Here is a 20,480-nt window from a genome sequence, read left to right as displayed (position 1 = left end):
ACTACCACTGGCTGTGTTGCAGTCTCTTTGTCTGGAACTGCCTGCTACATGAAGAGCACCGTCGGCACCTTGAAGTCATCTGGTGCCCAGCATGCTGTGCTTGTCTCTGCCCAGCCTGCTTCTGCTTCCTCCTCCTCTTCTTCTGCCGTCGCATCTTCTACCAAGGTTTCGTCGACCAGCTCTTCTGCTGCATCATCTTCGTCCAAGGCCTCGTCTACTAGCTCGGGGCCCAGCTCAGCCACCAACTCTGCTGGCTCAGTCTACAACCTCTACTACTCTTCTGACTCTGGTCAAGGCTCATTCACCAACACTCAAGCTAGTAGCTCTTACACAGACTGCATGACTGCTTGTGATGCCAACACCAAGTGCACCGCTTTCACCTACGTTGGTGGTAAGAACGGCGCTGGATCAGGAACTTGTTGGTTGAAGACTCAGATGGGTAACGCCGTCTCATCCAACAGCAACGTCCTGACTGGCTCTCGCGTCAGCCTCGGCAACAAGGCTGTTGTCTCATCTGCTTCATCTTCTTCCTCTGCCATCTCTTCTGCTTCTGGCTTCGTCACTGCTTCCGGCACCAGCGCAAAGGCCGCTGCTTCTACCACTTCCTCGAGCGCTACTGCCACTGCTACCAGCACCACTGCTGCCTGCCCCAACTCGGATAACACTATCTTTGTTGACCAGACTTCCGGTGCTCGCTTCCTCATCGAGTGTGGCATTGATCACTCTGGCGGTGATTTGAAGATGGTCTACGTCAACGACTTCGCCGCTTGCATTCAAACTTGTGCTCAGACCACTGGCTGTGTCGATGTCTCCCTTTCTGGAACCGCCTGCTACATGAAGAAATCTGTTGGCAACGTTGTCAAGTCGAGCGGCATCAAGGGTGCTAAGCTTCTTCCTGCCAGCTCTGGTTCTGCCAACATTCAAGTCGCCCAGAAGGCCGTTTCCTCATCAAAGTCTTCGTCCAGCACCAAGGCTACTTCTACTTTGAAGACTGTCTCTAGTTCCAAGGCCACCACCTCTTCCAAGGTCACCACCTCTAGCCGCAAAGCATAGACTCCTTGTGTTTCTTTCTTATGTTTTCCTCTTTACACATCATAATGATAACGGCAGGGCCAACCATCTATTCAGAAAGAGGAGGACAAAAAAGCAAGAACTATCGGGCTCACTAATCAGAAAAGACAAAAAACCATGATAGAAGCATGACTATCTAACGAAGGCACGAGGATCTTGATGATCTTAGAGACAGTTGTTGGGCAGTGCCCTTTCTCTTTTTTACTACTTTCTTGTATATATACAACTGGTTGTATGTACATAGCTTTTATTGACATTGTCTCTAGAAGACGATATAATTATTATAATCAATATCATTTACACTGAACATTTCTTTGCCACAATATTTCGCTTCCTGAACCTGCCTGATGTTTCAATGGTTGTGTAAAACAAGACAACGCTTTGAGTGGATATTGTTTGTTCTAGATAGGCAAGAGGAGTTGCCTGGAGCGATAGGCCGAAACGCAACTGCCTATCTCGCTCGTATCTCGGTCATCAAGCTGCATATGTTTGCACAATTACGCACAAATCTTGCGTGTCTCACACTCGCAACTTCCTATCTTTGCCATCCCGCAATCTTGACATCACATCACCTGCCATCTAGTTATCCGCTGTTGAGGCTTGGAACCCTCAATCAAGCACTTTTTGGCTCACCAAGTTGTCAGCCAAGATGTCTCAACCGCGTTAGAGGCACTTGTAACTCGCCTGCCTTCCTTATCTCCCGTTCACTTAAGCAGCTAGCCATGATATGGCAGTTCCGACTGCGGGTCATGTTCCCTTTCTCTTATCAGATTCGGAGTCCTACCCCAACTCTGGCAACAGTACATGAACAGCATGTATTTGTCTGACTACTATGGATTGTCTCCTTGTTCAAATCTCAAGCTTTTGAAATCAGTCTGCCTCAGCCATGTCGCTCGAACACAAGAACAGATTCAACGACACTGCACTACCGGACGAGAAGTCCGACACTTCTATCGGCGGAATCGAAGATTTGAGCTATGATAGCGAGGCAGAAAAGAAGGTGCTGAGGAAGTTCGACAAGTTTCTGCTACCACCTCTTGCCATCATTCTGCTTGTCGCCTACCTGGACAGATCGAATCTCGGAAACGCAAAAGTCTTTGGTTTTGAAGATGGTAAGGAATAACCAGATGAAATACACACGTCAACCTCCGCTAATCGTATTCCTTAGGTATCGGTCTTGTCGGAAACCAGTTCAATACGATTTCGACTCTCTTCTACCCGTTCTACGTTCTGTTCGAGGTGCCTTGGACTATGGCAGTCAAACGATTTGGTGCCGATCGTGTTCTGGGTATCGCTATGATCGCCTGGTCTGTCATTACTCTTGCCACAGGCTTCATCCAGAATTACTCGCAAGCAATTGCCGTCAGAGTGCTGCTTGGAGCTTTCGAGGCTGGCCTGGTGCCGTCGGTGGTATTTATAATCAGTACGATTTGGGAAAGAGAAAAGCAGAGCAAGAGAGTTGCTATCATTTATGGATGCAATTGTCTTTCAGGTGCCTTTGGCGGTTTGATTGCTGTAAGTTATCGTTGCAAACTATGCCTGTTGTGTACTTCGCTAACGGGACTAGTATGGTATCGAAAGCATGGGTACGAGACATGGGCTCGAGTCTTTCCGTTGGCTGTTCATCGTTGAAGGGGCCATATCAATTGTCTTATGCGGCATCTGCTGGGCTGTGCTGCCCAGAAATGCAGAGACAGCATGGTTCCTGAACGCCGAAGAAAAAGCCATCATGGTTGCTAGGAAACAACGCAATCTTGTCACCAGAGGCACGGAGGAGTTCTCCTGGTCTCATGTCCGCGTTGCTTTCACCGATCCAATCATCTACATTGCGTCGGCCAGCTTCTTCTCCGCTTCCATTGCTCTTTTCGGCTTTGGTACTTTCCTTCCGACTATCATCAAAGGGCTTGGGTAAGTGCTAATCTTACTCTTTTTTGATGAAACGCGACTGACCTTTCCCCAACAGATATACTTCCTTACAAGCAAACTACCTGACCATCCCGGTCTATGTCTTCGCCACTCTGACCCTCATCACAGCAACATTCACATCCGACCGTCTCAAAAAAAGAGCAGCCGTCCTAGTTGTCCTGCCTATCGCCCCGATCATTGGCTACATCATTGCCTGCGGCACCGCAAGCCATGCAGCCGGCTACTTCGCCATGTTCCTCTGCGGCGGTGGCATCTACAGCTACAACTGTTTGATTCTCACTTGGATATCAACGAACCTCGCTCCCGATTACAAGCGCAGTATGGCTATGCCATTCTTCGTTTCACTTGCCAACATCTCAGGAGTTGTTTCGTCGAACATTTATCCTAGTGTCGATGGGCCTAGGTATCTGATGGGCAACGCGGTTAGTGCTGGTATGGAGACGTTGGCGCTTTGCGGTGTGGTGGTTGTGTGGTGGACCTTGAGGCGCAGGAACCAGGAGAAGGAGAAGTTAAGCGTGCAAGGTGTTGAGAACAATGGCAAGATTGGAGATCAAGCGTTGGAGTTTGTGTATAACCTCTGAGGGAAAATCTTGATCGACGATAGACTGTCAAATGGTAAGATCCCATAGAGACTACCACCCCTTTTGCTTCTCGTATAATGAATATATTTGCAGTGTTGATCTCACTCCTTCTTGCTCCCTATCACTATTTCCGAACCCCTATCTCGACCATTCTCGGGCGTAAGCTTGCATATATCTTCATAAAAATGCACAAAATCTGCACCTCGTAGTAGGATCTCATGACACACATCACATACATCTGAACAACCACGCCACCACTATCCTATGGATATTTTTGACATGCAGTCTATCGACACTTATCCTCTAGACCTCGATCTAACTCACAGATGGGACGACGAAGCAGACACAAAAGTCAAAACCAGCATCCACTCTTTCCTAACTCAATCAACCACAATCTCCGCCCATGAAGTAGCAAACGACATAGCTTCATCTTTCCAACCCGAACACAATATCGGTGGGTTCAGCGATGAAGTCGAGGATATCTGCATCTACACCAGCAAATACCTTCCCGCCAACCACATTTCTCAGGATCGACTTGTGGAGATAACAAAGGCGTTGAGAGAACTTCCACAACAAGATCACCAGCCCCAATGGCGGCATATTCTTCAAACTGGATCGTATCTTTTGATAGAAGCCCAAGGTGAGGAGGGACTATGATCAGACCAATGTCAAAACCCCACTGCTGACAGACTTCTTCTTGGTAAAACAGGCGCTCAAGATCTCTGTCGTCTACACATCGACACACCGGAGAATGCAGTCAAACGCGCTCATCTGCGCAATTTACACGCTTTCATGGCTCGCCTGACCCGTGATGGGATAAGTATCTGCTTTTATCAAGCTTTACATGCTTTTTCACACGCTTTGGAGACAGCAGAGACGTACATCACTACTCGTGCAATGGATGTGTTGATCGTATATGATTGGTTACGCTTAGCTGGTGTTAAGCTCATGGAAGCAGAACTCGAGGGTTCACCGGGTTGTGGCGAGTTATGGGATAAACAGAAGCCTGGATTTTCGCAGGAGAGGTGGGAGTTTTGGAGGAGGAGACTTGAGGATATCGAGAAGGACGCAGGGTATGAAATTCACGCGAGAGAAACTGCTGGAAAAGCGAAGGACGTCCTGGTCCAGTTGATGGATGGATAACTGAGCGAGAAGGAAGATCGAGACTTTGGACTGAGCAAGAGTCAACAGGCTTTCGATGAGCGATATCTCAAGGGAACAATCCCCGTCGCTTTTCTCCCTTTTCTCAAGTAGCAGACGGAGTCAGAGTCTCAACCCTCTGTAACTGCCCCCTGTCCCTGTCCTTGAACCTACAACAACTCTCCTGACACAAACAAGTTTTTGGCAAATTCCTCCAATAAGCATCCGAGTAATCGACCGTGATCTCCTGGCCGGCCTCAATACCCCTACTCACTAAAATAATGCGTTGACAGCCCAACCACACAAAGCGCTGAAATTGCGAATTCGGTCGGCAAGAGTGGTTCACAAATCGGGTGTAGTTGCCTTCTCGTCCTTGATAGATTTGATAGCGTTGTTCGGCTTCAGCTTGCATGACATCCATGCCTTCGAGTCCTTTGGTAATGAGGCCTGTGAATTCTCCAATTGCGACGCCGCGTTCGAAGGGGCAGCAAGCCATGAGACCATTGTTGCGACCGTTCTTGGTGCGGAAAATCTGAACAGGTGACATGGGTAAATGGTCGCTTCCGAACAGATTCGGGAAACAGCGACAGGTGCTTTCTGTGGCGTCTTCTGATTGCTTTTCGCCGCATACGGTGCAGATGTGAGCTGCTTGTTGAGAGTTTATGGCGATTTGGCGCGGGTCGTTGGCGCCAAAGGCGTAGGGGTCGACGATGGAGGAGTCGAGATGTGTAAAGGAGAACTGCGGGTCGTATTGGAGGTAAGTTTGTTTCAGAGGCACTGGGTCATCGTGGTCTGAGACGACCCAGTCGTGGGGGTGGCCGGTGTAGACGCGGGAGGAGTTGGCGCCGACAATTGCTAGCAAGTCTCGCCAGTATGGGTGCTATATCGGGTATCAGCAACGATCATGGGGAAAAGCAATAGCGAACGAACCAGTGTATCAGCAGCCACCTCGAATCTGGCGCGTGTCCGCCTGAGGTGTGCCATAGACTCTGGGTCGAAGCCGATGCGATATTTGCAAAATCTGTAGATGCCCATTCCTGCAAAGACCAGACAAGCCCATCCTCCATGGTCTTTGATTTCCTTGTAGCCACGCCATATCGCCCTGCGAATTACTCTTTAGCAACGAATGACAACAAGGGATGCACGAAAACTCACATCTTGTTGCGTATTTCTTTCTCACTCCAACCAATCTCAGAACACGCTTGCGCAAGTGCTTTCATCCTTGCTTTCGTAGCCGATAGTTGGGGGTTCTCCTTACCAATCTCTTGCACCTGCCGGTCAAAATGCTCGATCCATGAAGCCTGAACCACAACCTCGAGTGCTCGTGAGCATCTACTGGCTTGACTGATTTTTCGACACAACAAGTTCATCCGGGTGAACGTCCTTTCTGGTGCTGTTGCTGGCGGCACTTGTACCGCACTGGGTGGCTGGCCGTCTTGAGCCATGTCCGTTATAAGTGATCGACCCTGAAATCCGGCTGTGCGCCATTCACTCGTCACAACACTGATGTCGAAACTCATGCTGCTGAATATTTGCTCCCAGATACCCACTACCAACTTGCTCAATGTTGAAGGACGTAATGCCGGTTCATCCCGTGCGGTGCGTCTCTGTGGTTTCTCGCGAACATCTGCTTGCAGACGGCGGACAGGCGCTTGCTCGCTTCCTTCTGCCTCGGGAGACATACTCTGGTTTGCCGATCCAGTCGGTCGTTGTAACCTCAGTCCTCCAGTGATTTTCCGCCGCTTTGATGTTTCCGAGTCCGAATCGTTGTTCAAGGCACGTCGTGGCCGGCTACTCCGTCTAGGGATGTGTTCTCCGGAAATCATCACCTCGCTCCCGATATGAGCCTGCTCAGTCTGCCTTCTTTCGACCAAAGGTTCAAGAGCCGATTCTGTGGGATTTGTGAAAACATCCTTTCCGCTCTCAATGAGCGGCAAAATGTCAAAACTGCCCTGTACAGACATCAGGTCAGCGAACAATGACTCTGTTGATCCGGAATATGCTCCGCGTAGATATGATATGGGTCTTTACAAAATCAATAGATGACGAAACATCACCATCAATATATCCTTTCAGATCGAGCTTGCAGGCGGCCGGTGAAGCTTGCCCGGACGCGCTGACGGTCGCAATCTGCTGCATGATCGCTCTGGCGATATGAGCCGACAGCTTGTCCAGTGCACTCGAATCACCGTTCATCGTCAAAATCGTAATCGATCATAAATAAAAGAACTTTGGAAAGGGTTATGTTCACGTCGAAGATGCGCGCGGAGAAAGTGGCGCGTAAGTAAGGTTTTGGACATGCCGAGGCTTGGCGATGTTCCACGACCTTATCCTAAGACGAACCACATCGGAGTCGGGGTAGACTCCGAATTAAGTAATCGTAAGGCAGGAGAAGAGAGATAGATGTGCAAGATAAATGGCAGCCCATTAAACGACCAGGGAAGGCGCATAATCAGATAGCATCGCTAAAGTAGCTATATAAGAGCTATTATATAAAGCCTAGCTACTTTCTAAAGATTAGATAAGATATAATATCTATCTTAGTAACATTTATGATAGTGTAATAAATAAAGGATAAAAATTAGGAGATTTCAGTTGATTAAGATGTTTTCTCTAAGTATTTAAAAAATCATATACCACTCGACTACTCACACTCCACACTCATGTAGTCCATCAATGGAATATCACAGATATATTCTGTCCCACATGGCCACGAACACGACCTATCTATGAGCATTCTTCGCAAGCTCATATATCTTCCCTCCCTCCTCATTGTAGACCACACTGGCATTCATGTCAATTGCAACACCTCCCATCCACCTACTAGCCCACCATAGACATTTACTAGCTTACGTACAAGATCAAGGACGAACTGCCAGCCACACGTTACAAGCACCACGCCGTGAAGGCACTGATCAGGACCGTCAAGGATCACAACTATAGCGAGCGTAGTCTCACACGCGCAACCAGTCGGATAATCAAAGCACACTTCGACATTGAGTACATGCCTCACTGTCTCTTCATTCTATACCATCACTGACATCAGCAGTCACCAGGATCAGCAGCGCGCATCAGCATCCTCGTCACACGGAGCTTCCGCCCGCCCTCTGGCAGCACGACACTCCAAGAACATGGCCCGCCGCAGTGCTCCATCCAAGCCTGAGACCTCCTCATCACACACATCATCGTCAAAGCCTGGCGGCAGACAGCACACATCTAGCCGCAAGAGGCCCAACGAGCCATCTCCTGTCGGCAACAAGAAGCGCCCTTCCAAGCAGCCACGTCCCGCCTCACAAGTCGTCGACGAGCACATACCTGACAGCGAGGTTTCTGGTCAGCCATCTCCCTCCCGCCGCAAGAAAGTGGCTGTACGTGAGCTGACTCGCAAAGCCTCGGCCACTTTCCGAAGATTGAACGAGATACAATATTCATCTTGGCGACATTCACGATAGTGCGATGGAGACAAAGGATAAAAGGAAATTTTGGTCGATCAGGATTTCTTTTGAGTGTTTAGAAGATTACATAACGATACGAAAGGTTGAAAGAAATCATGGTTCATCCGCTCAACTGCTAGATGCATCTCCTTGGATTTGTTTGTTTCGCTAATTGGTCAATGTCAAGACATTTAGCAGGCGGCACCAGAGCCGCTGGGGATACCAGAGCACTTGGTGGACTTCTTGCCACCGGAGATCTTGTTGCCAGACCACTTCCAGCCAGAGCAAGCACCCGAGGCACAGAGAATGTAGGTGTTGGTGCCCGAGCTGGTAACACCGACAGTGTTGTCAGTCATGGTAAGACCAGTGATTGGCACGCCTGCGGTAGGCTTGCCAGTAGGGGACCCGTTCTCGTAGTCCTGCTCAATAACAACGCCATACTTGGAGATTCCTGAGAGAACGTTGCCACTGTAAGTAACGCCCGAGACTTTGCCAGTAGCACCGTAGACAGTCTTGATACGGAGACCGTTCTGAGAGTTGGTGACCTTGTTGTTCAGGAACTTGACGTTGGAGACGGTGTTGTCGTCACGACCGCCGACGGAACCGATCGAGAGACCGTGGCCACCAGTGCAGGTGGAGCCAGAAACGGTAATGTCCGAACCAGAGTTGACAGCGACACAGTCGTCCTGGTTGTGGATGTTGGCACCAGTGATGGTGATACCAGAGGAAGAACCGATATCGAAAGCATCGGTGTTGTGGCCCTTGTTGTCGCCATCACCAGCGGAGTTGTCGACGGTGACGCCGCTAAGAGCGAGCTGCTGAGAGTTGTTGATGGAAAAGATCTGAACAGGCGAATCCTTGATCTTGATGTTCTGAATCTTGGAGTTTGTCATCTTGTGGGCGTAGAAGAACTTGGGCTTCTTCTTGCCTCCGTTGGTGCCCTTACCGTCCCACCATCTGCTGCCCTGACCATCAAGGACGGAACCAGAAGCACCGATGACGGTGATCTTGTCACCCGAGACGGAAACAAGAGGACCAACCCACTCCTTGTAACCAAAGGTAGTGGTACCCTGGAAGGTGACGGTGGTGCCAGAATTCAGGCCGGTCAGGTCGAGGGTGGTGCCAGCGGGGACAACGGCATTGTCGATGATGATGCTGGAGCAAGACTTCTTCTGCTTGAGAATGTTGGCGGCGGCGGAAGATCCAGAGAAAGTACAGCTGCCACGCTCCTGAAGGGTGGGAGCAGCGTAGGCTGCACCGCTGATGAGAGCGGCGACAGCGAGGCCAGAGAATTGAACCATGATTGCTTTTTGGTAAAGAGTGCTGAGGAAGTAAAGAGTGTAAAGACGAGACCGGCTCGAGAGTTGGTGTGTGATGAGAAAGAGAGAGTGTGAGTGATGAGAGAGACGAATCGAATGTGGAAGGAAAGACGATGATACTTATAACGTTCTCGGGGTCTGTCCTTCTAGATCGCATGTCGATGTGCTAGGGCTACGTGAATGGCTACACTCATGTCAATGCACCACTTTACACACAGATTGGATCAATGCAGAGCTCATATCGCGTCAAAAAGCACTCTACAATGATCTCGGAATCGGGCGTGACGACCACAAGACCAGAAATTGATGTCGATGGCTCGGAAGAGGACTTTGCTGAAACGCTGTGATCAGGGAGCTGTCGCCGCCGCCCCACAACGACTTCTGACAAGCTTGTCCATGCACCACTAGCGAATCTATTCGAAACATCGATCGGACTATTCACCCAGAAAACATAAACGAAGCCCTGCAAGTCTCCGCCGGTCTATTCAATATAGCATCCGAGTGATTACAAAGGACTGCTGAATCTAGAGATTCGGCGTTTCTCGACCCGATGCTCTTCGTCGCCTAGTTCTAGGGCTTGACAGCTGTAGTGTTTCATGAAACGAACAGGAATACGGAACACGATCAAATAATCATTCTCGACAAGCTTCTAGCTCAGAGAAGCCTTGCTGCCAAGCATAGCCCTACTCGGAGCGGCCGTTGCCCAAACAAAGCGGAGGGCATTGAGCGCATTGCTCGTTCACGTAGGCGAGCGGCAACCCTGCCCTGATGTTTCACATATCGCAATCAGATCTATCGTAGAAAGTGATTCGCGCAAGGTGCGTTTATAGCTCCTACCGAACTCTGTACGTATCTACAGAGGTAGTAATCAGCAATGCTTGCTGAGCCTCAAGCTTTCTCGCATGTCTCATGATCAGGCCGCTGCAACAAATCAAGCTCAAATGATGCACGAGCTCCATGATCAACAGGACGGAACAACCCCGTATAAAAGTCTTGGGAGGACGGTAATTGTCTCTTGGCGGCGGAGGGCAAGGACTACATGCCCTACTACAATATCTGCCGAAGCAACGAATGAACAACTATCAACCATATCAAGCATTAAGCGAGAAAAGCGTCCTCAGAGAACCCTGATCGAAGAGGTCGCCTTGAAATCCCTGCTGCTCAAACCAATCGAGACTCGGATGTCTCCTCCAGCGATGACCCACTCCTGCTGGAACACGCTCCAATAACTGAGATCACGTCTGGTGAGGTCAAAGTTGACCACCGTGCTCTGCCCTGGTTGCAAGCTAACCTTCTCGAATCCACGGAGAACATAGAGTGGAGTGGGATCCTCACCAGGGACCTGAGGAAGTGACAAATACAGCTGTGGGACGGTGGCACCACCAACATCACCTGTATTTGACACAGTCACGGTAGCTCGGTAAAGGACATCCCAGAGAGTAGGGTTGCCACCAGGGATGATCTTGGCAGGGGGAGGAGTGCTGGTGATGTTGTAACCACCATAAACTTTAGTGACACTCAAAGACGAGATGTCGAAGGTCGAGTACGAAAGACCAAATCCAAACTCGTATTGGACACTTTGGTTGTAGTAGTCGAAATGGCGATAGTCGATCAGAAGACCTTCTTTGAAGTCCGATTGCCAAGCGTTAGGGTCTCTAGTGGTAGCTAAAGTAGTGCCGTTGGTGATGTCGGCAAAGGCGTAGTCCTCTTGTGTTTTGGCAATGGTGTAAGGTAGTTTACCGCTAGGGTTGACATCACCGAAGAGAATGTCCACGATGGCGTTGCCTGTCTCGGTACCTGGGAGATGGGCTGCAAGAATCGCAGTAACATTGGGGTTGTTAGCCCAGGGCAGAATGTTCAATCCGCCCGAATGGGTTATAACGACAGTGTTGTTGCACACACTAGTCACCGATTCGACAACAGCGGTCGAATTCCAGTCTGCCAGCAGTGAGCTTCGATCGAGGCCTTCTGTTGCCCAGGTCTTGAGGAAAACAAGGCAGACATCAGGTGGTGATGGCTGGAGGCCTGCAAGACCACGTGGTGTCGACAACAATGTGTTGTTCAGAATATATTGCACAAGAGTACCATCCTGTGCAGCACGAGCTTTGATTGCAGTGAGTGGGTCGACAAGGTAGGACATGCGCCCGGTGCCCGAACCACCACCAACAGGAAGTGTGCCATACTCTATGTTGACGGTCAGCAATAGTCTGAGCGGTCCGAACAATGAAGCTTACCATATCCAAATGGGTTCTGCGAATAAGGTGCGGTAGCGAAGTATTCGCCATTGATGACATCCCCAGCATCATTACCCAGGACTGCAATATTCTTCGGTGCCTTCAATGGTAAAGCACCGTTGACGTTCTTCAAGAGGACTGTTCCGGCGGAACCGAGTTCTCTAATCAATGTAGCGTGGTTTGCGCGAACATCAACATTCGCAACAGAGCCAAGAGGGAAGTCGACGGTCAAAGCGGCAGCACCGAAAAAGCCATTGGTAGCTCCACTCGGATCGATGGGAGGGTAATCGGTATCTTGCTTGAAATGGAAGTACGGTATCATGATACGTTTGATCATGTCATCGAGACGAGCCTCGTAGAGTGAACCATTGTTGACAGCGGTGGTAATGTTGCCGCCGAAGAAGCTGTTACCTCCTGCGACGAACCCAATCGTACCGGGCATGTCCATGTCGAGACCCGCATTGATCGATGCCACTCCGCTGTGGGTAGCCTACGAAAGTCAGTACAGCCTTTTTACACGCAGTAATGATACACATACACCCCAATCACTCATTACGTATCCCTGGAAGCCAAACTCCTCTTTGAGAATGCCATTCAACGTCTTGGAGTTCGCACAGCCATAGGAACCATTGAGTCTGTTGTACGAACACATTACGGAAGAGACACCGCTTCGGACAGCGTTAGCGAACGGCCAGGAGTATAGCTCATGCATAGTTCGGTCATCGATGTTCGATGAGACTGCTTGGATAGTCGTTCCGTTGCGAGTGCTTGGGTTGCGTTGAGTCTCCTGTTCATTTCCGATATAATCTGCGAGACCTTAGTGACTGGGCCTTCGACAGTGGAGATGGTCGAGACTCACGCTTGACACAAGCTTGTACTCCTGTAGATTGCATGCCCCAGATAGTCTGTTCAACAGCAACACCGCTGAGGTACGGGTCGGGTGAGAAACCTACACAGTGATTAGTATTGGATTACAAACCAGACTTAGTTATCCCTCACCCTCCCAATTGCGTCCACCGCGACCGTTGCGACCTGGTTCCGGTGTAAGTATACTATACAATCACACGTGGAAACATGCTGGCCTTACCCAGAGGTCCGACAACTGGCCCAAGCGCAATGTTGGCTCCCTTGCCTCTGAATTCTTGAGCCATGTATAATCCCCTGGTGTAGATGAGTCCTTTGTCCCACGAGGCAGCAGCTGTCAGTCCGGCAGGAAACACTGAAGCATAAGTCGCCTGTCTGATCGCCAGTGGACCATCTTGCAAGCAGAGTCCTGTGTAATTGATCAACAAACGTTGTCTGGAAAGAGACATTAGACGAAAGAGCTTACCGTCGAAGCCCAGGCGCTCAATAGGGGCAATGTTGCCTACACAAGGTCCGGCAGAGCCTGGACAAGGGTTTGTAAGCCGGAGTCATGTTGATCAAGTTGGTTTATCTCACCTGTGACTATTCCAGCCTTCTCTTCTAGGGTGAGGTTGGCTAGGAAGGCCTCTGCTTGAGCCAAAGCGGTCTCCCAGCCAATGCCAGCAGTCTCCGCTGTGATCAGTCAGAACGTGTTGTCCAATCGGGTGAGGCTGATAGCTCTGGATCGGACCGAAGTCAGATGGCTCAAGGCCTCATGGGATGAAGACGTACGGCTTGGATATACCGGCGGACTTGAGGTGAATAAATTGTGGTCCCAGCTGCTGTTCTGAGCACCAGCAAGACCGATGGCAGCCAGAGCCACGGCAATTGAGTTCAATGGAGGATGCATATTCTTGTGAAAGAGCTCGAAACTATCACTGACTTTCTTCTCATCAAGGTACCTTGCGACCTAACTTTATAGCTTCACGAACTCGGGGCATCTCTCTCCACGATCCCGTCAGAAGAGGGGTACGGTAATGCACGACTAGAGGCTACAGTTCGAAGGAATCTCCATACCATTGCAAGAACGCCCCATGATGCAATTTCATGTGGCTGGGTGGAGGTCGCAAAAGAAAAGTCTATTGACTCGTGCTATATCGAGATCATTCTCCTCTTCTTGGCTGTAGCTCATTGAGGGGAAGGTCCGGGGAAGATCATGACAAGGTCGGCTGGAGATCTTTTCGGCCTGTACTTAGCCTGTGTATTGTTTTACGACTCGAGAAACCTGATTCAGTGGTGATCATGGAGGACGGCAGTTGGTGGTTGTGTGCTGCAGGAAGCGGAGCGGCTGCTATGATGGAGGGGTTGATGTCAAATGACTTTGAGCCGAGGAAGCCGAGAGCAGGAAGCTTAGCTCATCTCAAGCATTGCTCAAACGGCCCTGGAAGTGTCAATAAAACGTGGAACAAGACATGTGAAACGCGATGACATTTTGAAAAACGGTCGTTCAAATGGAAGAATGGAGTTCAGCTGCGGAAGGCTTCATTTATATGCTGTGTCGCGATACGGTGAGTACGATGACATGCAGTCTTCGATGGCATCGCTGTTGCTATCACATGTAAGGTCATGCTGATCATTGCATATCTATTCCCGAAACGGGCGATCATGATCAACATCATCACCTTGGAGTCGAGATATCAAAGATCCGATGGCCCACGCTTGACCTGTACAGTATTTCATACAGAACATACTTTATTCCACTCTGCTGCACAGAGTATGGTTGTCAATGATATATTCAGCGTGCAGGACTGATATCGGCACAGACATTGGCCTCCCGGAGACGATTGTTATTGATACGTTCGTCTGGCCAAACTGGTCGCACAGTATGCTATTACAAACACAATCGACCGAGCCTCCTAAGATCAAGATTCTTCTCACCAATGGCTACAAAAGACAAATAACACACGATATTTGTTCTGCAGAAGATGGTCTCTGGTTGTCGATGATTTCATGTCCCTTGTTCAAAGACAAGGTCACCCTCCAAGCGCCAAACATACATTTCTTGGCACGCCCGAAATTTCCTGCGACCTTGATGAACGCTGACGGTAAAAGACACATTAGAACATATTCTCATCACCCCTTGACAACCTAAAAATGGAGACTCTACCTGGAGTTGCTCCTCCGGAGCAGCAGAATACTTATTTCTACATTGGACAACATGAGACGAAGAGGACTGTTCCTGTGACGACTGAGCTGGCGGAACAGGCCCAGGATGCTGGTGTAAGTTTACTTTTCTGCAATTCTTCCAGATTCAGAGCATCATCGAGTTGTGTTCACGGTACAAGAGGTTGCCAGATGCTCCTGACTTTTTTTGCTACTAGTATGATACTGCGGCGAACTCTTTGCTAGAATTTCTTCAACATGATTTATTGTCTCAGGAGCGGACAAGAAAGAATATGGCTAATCAGCATAATAGTACGATATGATGACTAGACCCATTACATCTCCGGGATTCCAAGCACGCGTTCTGTCATCGGTAGATGCATACTACGAGTCCGTGTCAGCATCCTCCGACGCAAATGCTGTTCCTTACCCTCTCATTGCACCTCTTACACCTGAAGACACCAACTTGGTACCTGACGATACCATGCTGTCCACCATGATTTGCTGCACGAGCCCCTGGATTGATCTTGCCTCTCCAGACCCAGTGATCGCTCATGTCTCTCGCCAGGTATTCAACCATGAAGTTGCCTATGCTGCTTTCTGCGGTGTCAACAATATCATGATCCAGGGACCTAACCTTGAGGCTTCTTCTGTGGTTAGCCAGTATGCTAGAGCTATTGGGCATTCGCTGGAGGTTGGTCCGTATATCAACTTGCAGATTCTGCTTCCTATGCAGCCGACCGAGCGCAAGGCCGCTCAGGATGGATTGAGTCTTGCTGGCCGCGCAAGAGACTCATTCAAGACTCTTCAGTCCGTCGCAACCGACGCTCTCTGGTCTTGGGATACTTGGGATCTGATCAGATCGACTTGCAAGTACCATCCTCGCCTCACTGTCGCTCTCGAAATTCCTCAAAAGTTGCCTTCTTCGGCAATTCAATCGCGCTGGTTCTCCGAGCCTCTGCGTACCTTGATGATCCCCGAGTCGACCTTCGTGCACAACGCAAAGGGCTTCCCAGTGCTCAACAAGCCCATCCAAGCTCTACTCACCCGCTACATGCGCCTCAAGACCGTCCCCTGGATCATTCTCTCCAACGTCGGTCCCATTCCCGGCCAAGACCACCCAGGCATGCCCGTCAACCTGCCCTCCAGATCCATTTCTCCCGAGCTCCCCACCCCAGCTCAATCTCAATCCAAACGCAAGCAACAGCAACAACAAAAGCCTAAGGATTTGACACCCTACTTGAGTTATATGCGCCATCTACAACGCACACAGCCCCCTCGCCCCATTATCGACCGCTTTGCAGCCGGATACCAGGATTTCTTGCAATCGCCTCTGCAGCCCTTGACTGATAACCTCGAATCCATCACATATGAGGTCTTTGAGAAGGACCCTATTAAGTACGAGTGGTACGAACGTGCTGTTGCCGCTGCCCTCAAGGACTTGCACCAGAAACTGCAAAGACCTATCGTCGTCGCTGTAGTCGGCGCAGGCAGAGGACCTTTGGTAACCCGCTGCCTAAAAGCTTCAGCCAGCACAGGCATCCCCGTGCAGCAATGGGCAGTAGAGAAGAACCCCAACGCCTACGTCCTGCTCCAACGCCGCAACGCCACCGACCCCCTCTGGAACAAGCGCGTCACGGTCGTAAAAACCGACATGCGCGCCTGGAAAGGCCCTCTCCTGTCCGCTGACCCCGCCACACCCGCAAAAGTAGACATCCTGGTCTCGGAGCTTCTCGGTAGTTTCGCAGACAACGAACTCAGTCCCGAGTGCTTGGATGGCGTGCAACATGTTTTGCACCCCGAGCATGGTATCAGTGTACCTACTTCCTACACTGCGCACTTTACCCCCATTGCGCATCCCAAGATTTATGCAGAGTTGCTGGGAAGAGGTGATGCGGATAAGGATAAGTGGGAGTTGCCGTATGTGACTATGTTGCATCAATACGATGACCTTTGTATCTCTGCCGCTACGGGAACCCCTGATATACAAACAGCGTGGGAGTTCACTCATCCTTTGCCCTCGGCCATTCTCCAGCAATCTGCTTTGCGCAGAGGTGGCAGTGTACAAGCTGGTGGCAGTGGAATGGTGGGCGGAGACGGTTGGAACGAACATAATGCTCGTTTCTGCCATTTGCGTTTCACTGCTTCGTCGAGAGGCGTTTGTCACGGTTTGGGAGGATACTTTGAGACTGTTCTTTATACGCCTGAGGACAAGAGCAAGAAAGCTATTGAATTGAGTATTAACCCTAACACCATGGAGGAAAAGAGCAAGGATATGATTTCTTGGTTCCCGATTTTCTTCCCGCTGAAGGTATGTTGATATCTCCTAACCTCCTTCGTTGAGACCTGTTGCTGATCTTGTGGATATAGACACCTCTTACCATCCCCACCGCCTCTGAGATCGAAGTGTCCATGTGGCGCCAAACCGACGACAGAAAAGTATGGTACGAATGGCAGGTCGAAGTGTTTGTTTCGGTCAATGGAGTGCGTCAACGCGTTGCTACTAGCGAGTTGCATTCGTCTATCAAGAATGGATGTTTGATGTAGAGTAGAAGACCAGAGATGTTGTTGATGAGGTGGCATGGGAGGGTGTTGGAGTGTCATGTTGGATAGACAGGAGGAAACGGCATGAAAGAAGCATTGCATCGGCATAGATCGCATTGAGCGGTGAAATACAACAGGAAAGAAGGTTGTTTGATATGACTACAAAGACGGAACTTTCTCTTTTCTCCTGCAGAGTGTGGTGATGGTGGTTCGTCAAGATGGTGAAATTGTTGATACAGGTATATGCGCGGTATGTAATTTTTGAGAGTGTTCGTTCAGGGGGTATCGTGTGGTTTACTCGTTGATCTTGGCCAAAAGCCTGTTACACTCAGTCAGCCATGTGCATCTCTGTATGCACGCATCTCGATTGAGACACATGTCTTCGCAGTGATGTAAACTTACTCGTGATCGCGGAAAAGCGAATACTCATCCTCACCAACCTTGATGGGCGAACCACCAAACTGAGGAATCAAAACCTTGTCGCCGGGCTGGACCGAAGGAGCAATGCGCTTTCCATCGCGGTCAAAGGCGCCGGGGCCAACAGCAAGAACCTTGGCCTCGTTGAGTTCCTTGACGGCAGACTCGGGGAGGAAGATACCGCCGGCGGTCTTGGTCTCGGCCTTGATGCGCTGGACGAGGACGCGGTCGAGCAGGGGTGCGAGGGCCTTGATGGACTTGGCGGCGATGGTGGACTGTGGTGGGTGTTAGTCTGGGTGGTTGCGCGGTGTGTGGGCGTAGAGTGGAGGTTGTACCATTGTGACGGTGGTAGATGTGGTGGAGAGTGGCTTGGGCGAGGAAGGAGATGAGCGTGTCAGATGTTGTAGAGGTAGGAGTTGATGTATCGCTGTCGGTGGAAAATTCCAGAAGGGCAAACCGCGCTGTCGCTCGACGATTCACCTCGGCCGGGGGTCAGGCGGTCAAAGCTCCTGCCTTCCGCATCTCTCTTCCGCCATCGCACTTTCCTCAGAACCCTCCAATCGCTACAGTCATGGCCGAAGCTGCTGTCGCAGTCGAAACCGCTGTAGCAGAGCAGTCGACTCTTCGATGCGTCGCTTCAACAGGCGACAAATATCGCTGCACCGTCGACGAAGCACATCCCGGCTGGGCTGATCTTGTCCACGGCCATGCGACTCGCGCCGACAAGGATGAGAGCAATTGCTTTCGCCATGCTCTTCTGTCGGCAGATGGCACCGCTGTAGTCACATATAACGAGGATCTCATCTTGAGAACTTTTGCAGTGTAAGGACTTGGGGATCTCTGTTTCTCGTCCAATTCGTTTTTCTTTGCTTCGACTGTTCATGGCTCTGTCTAGCTAACCCTTTCAAGTCCATCCGTCGTCGACTCGAGCGAGAAGCCTTCTGAACTCTCGCCATACTGCTCCGCGCCATCACCGGCAAAACTCACCTCAATCACCCTACATCCTGCCTTCGAAGTCTCTAAGCCTGCAACCACCCTACTCTTGACGTCGCAACCACACTTACCTATCCGTCTGACCAACGCCCTCGATCTGTCATATACCCACGCATCCTACACGTGGCAGAATCACCTTACCGAAGCCTACATATCACCCTCGTCCCTCCTCTTTGTCGACAACGACCACTTCGTCGCTGGCTCAAAAGACACCCTCGCTGTTTTCAACATATACACCCGAGACGGTCCCACATACGAGTCTGCGACGAGAAAAGGCCGCAAGGCAAGGAAACTTTACGGAGCCGACACCTCTGGCATTGGCGGTATCGTGTCGTCTTTGGCTCTGTCCAATGATAATATTCTGGCTGCAGGCACGTACAACCGTCAGGTAGGCTTGTTCGAACATGCTGGACAAGGAGAGTCTATGACCGCTTTCGATCTGAGCTACAACGATGCCGATGATCGTCTGCTCAAAGGGAACGGTGTCAGCCAACTTGCTTGGAGCCCTTGTGGGAACTACCTCTTTGTCGCTGAGCGCCAGAGTGATGCTTTGCTTGTCTACGATATAAGACACACCGGACAGCGCCTGAGTTATCTCTCTGGCCGACAAGGACTCACTACGCTCAAGCTCTCGTTCGATCTGGTGAGCGATGCATACGGGAAGATTGATATCTGGGCCGGCGGCACGGATGGCAAGGTCAGAGTCTGGCGAGACGTCACAAGCAGAGAGGGTTGCATAGAGTCAGACCTCGCACTGCAAGCAAGTACTGGTAAGCATAAATGCAGACTCGATCTCGGCTTACCTATACTGACGACCGACCCAGCTGCGGTGAGCAATACAATTCTCAGTCGTCGCGAGCCAATGCTCATAACCACGTCTGGTCAACGTCGCAGTCCCAGCCATCTCGTAGGCTTGGACGATTCAAGCTCAGATTCCGACTCGAGCTCTTCGGAAGACGATACAAACTCGAGCGCTTCAGAAGATGATTTAGACAGTGAACATTCCGAGTCAAACAGCGAGGAACCTGAACAAGCCGAAGCTCAAGGTGAGGCAGTAGTCCTGGCCATGCCTTCTTGTGAGGCTGTAGATCGTTCTTCGCGAGAACCCGCTTTCGATAATGTCCTCTCTTTTTGGCGTATTCTGTAAGAGACAAGCGATGTCGGAACTTGCATGTCTTGATGGAAGAGATTCATCAAGAATCTATCCACTCAAGAAGGCTGAGAAACGGGCGGCCAGGGAGCGGCACACTGATTTTCGACACCTTGATGTTGACAGCCAAGTGAGGAGAGAGTTTCTGGCTTACAAATGGGAGCTCCTCCGCATTTCGGAACGGCGTCTAGACCCACGAGCCACTTTTGACACGCCAGCGGCCAACTTCTCATCTTTTGGGCAAGTCCATGCGGACAATCGCCCCACAGGAAATAACACTACAAGATGTCTGCAAGATAACACACGATATCATGACACAGATACGGACACACGGATTCCCAGTGATTGGGATATATGCATAGCTTTGGCAATTATCGTGCCAAGGATGTGTACACAGCCGGTCCTGCGGAATGTCATAATAAGGGTCCTGTTGAATGCGGAGAGGAGGAAGAGTTCTAAGGATCGGGAGGGGTGCGGCAAGGTGGCTTATAGAAGGTCGAATCAAGGAGGTATCCCGAGGCTGCCATTTAACGAGCTTTGGTAATGATATGTGGCAGCTCTTACCTCGGAGGCAGCTCACCCGAGCGGTTTTGACGCACTGACACGATCCGCTATGATGAAGAGGCAAAGCTTTCGAGTAGTGACCATCTCGTTGCTGTGTGCTC

At 50.3% G+C, this 20,480-nt stretch overlaps 8 protein-coding genes across 8 annotated transcripts; 4 read left to right on the top strand and 4 right to left on the bottom strand.

Annotated features, from left to right (window-relative positions):
- Positions 1-1,957: 1,957 nt before the first annotated feature.
- On the top strand, positions 1,958-3,578 carry M436DRAFT_48549 (high-affinity nicotinic acid transporter; the record flags this gene model as incomplete). Its single annotated transcript, XM_013571144.1, has 4 exons — positions 1,958-2,183; positions 2,240-2,586; positions 2,639-2,979; positions 3,035-3,578. The coding sequence occupies 4 exons, from the start codon at positions 1,958-1,960 to the stop codon at positions 3,576-3,578; spliced, it is 1,458 nt and encodes a 485-aa protein (XP_013426598.1).
- Positions 3,579-4,878: 1,300 nt separating this feature from the next.
- On the bottom strand, positions 4,879-6,460 carry M436DRAFT_30030 (SET domain-containing protein; the record flags this gene model as incomplete). The annotated part of the gene is made up of 3 exons (XM_013571048.1): positions 4,879-5,598; positions 5,649-5,820; positions 5,874-6,460. Coding segments are annotated over 3 exons (1,479 nt in total), but the record flags the coding sequence as incomplete, so codon positions are not given.
- A 987-nt stretch (positions 6,461-7,447) lies between these two features.
- M436DRAFT_82714 (uncharacterized protein) lies at positions 7,448-8,132 on the top strand (the record flags this gene model as incomplete). The annotated part of the gene is made up of 4 exons (XM_013571418.1): positions 7,448-7,492; positions 7,579-7,718; positions 7,768-8,086; positions 8,109-8,132. 4 exons carry the CDS (start codon positions 7,448-7,450, stop codon positions 8,130-8,132), a joined length of 528 nt encoding a protein of 175 aa, XP_013426872.1.
- A 211-nt stretch (positions 8,133-8,343) lies between these two features.
- On the bottom strand, positions 8,344-9,453 carry M436DRAFT_48856 (putative polygalacturonase 2; the record flags this gene model as incomplete). The annotated part of the gene is made up of 1 exon (XM_013571202.1): positions 8,344-9,453. One exon carries the CDS (start codon positions 9,451-9,453, stop codon positions 8,344-8,346), a length of 1,110 nt encoding a protein of 369 aa, XP_013426656.1.
- Positions 9,454-10,588: 1,135 nt separating this feature from the next.
- M436DRAFT_73552 (uncharacterized protein) lies at positions 10,589-13,458 on the bottom strand (the record flags this gene model as incomplete). Its single annotated transcript, XM_013571417.1, has 9 exons — positions 10,589-11,655; positions 11,706-12,195; positions 12,244-12,512; positions 12,565-12,654; positions 12,705-12,737; positions 12,793-12,978; positions 13,036-13,092; positions 13,146-13,241; positions 13,341-13,458. The coding sequence occupies 9 exons, from the start codon at positions 13,456-13,458 to the stop codon at positions 10,589-10,591; spliced, it is 2,406 nt and encodes an 801-aa protein (XP_013426871.1).
- A 1,244-nt stretch (positions 13,459-14,702) lies between these two features.
- Positions 14,703-17,258, top strand: M436DRAFT_48349 (protein arginine N-methyltransferase HSL7; the record flags this gene model as incomplete). Its single annotated transcript, XM_013571115.1, has 3 exons — positions 14,703-14,828; positions 15,025-17,022; positions 17,082-17,258. 3 exons carry the CDS (start codon positions 14,703-14,705, stop codon positions 17,256-17,258), a joined length of 2,301 nt encoding a protein of 766 aa, XP_013426569.1.
- A 291-nt stretch (positions 17,259-17,549) lies between these two features.
- Positions 17,550-18,245, bottom strand: M436DRAFT_82710 (chaperonin Cpn10; the record flags this gene model as incomplete). The annotated part of the gene is made up of 3 exons (XM_013571416.1): positions 17,550-17,574; positions 17,658-17,947; positions 18,240-18,245. The coding sequence occupies 3 exons, from the start codon at positions 18,243-18,245 to the stop codon at positions 17,550-17,552; spliced, it is 321 nt and encodes a 106-aa protein (XP_013426870.1).
- Positions 18,244-19,443, top strand: M436DRAFT_20651 (uncharacterized protein; the record flags this gene model as incomplete). The annotated part of the gene is made up of 2 exons (XM_013571037.1): positions 18,244-18,494; positions 18,582-19,443. Coding segments are annotated over 2 exons (1,113 nt in total), but the record flags the coding sequence as incomplete, so codon positions are not given.
- Between the last annotated feature and the right edge of the window lie 1,037 nt (positions 19,444-20,480).

The sequence above is a fragment of the Aureobasidium namibiae genome, assembly GCF_000721765.1.
Source record: "Aureobasidium namibiae CBS 147.97 unplaced genomic scaffold scaffold_10, whole genome shotgun sequence".
In the NCBI taxonomy this organism is placed as follows: domain Eukaryota; kingdom Fungi; phylum Ascomycota; class Dothideomycetes; order Dothideales; family Saccotheciaceae; genus Aureobasidium; species Aureobasidium namibiae.
The sequence above is the reverse complement of the archived record's forward strand: the minus strand, read 5'-3'. Positions and strand labels throughout refer to the sequence as shown.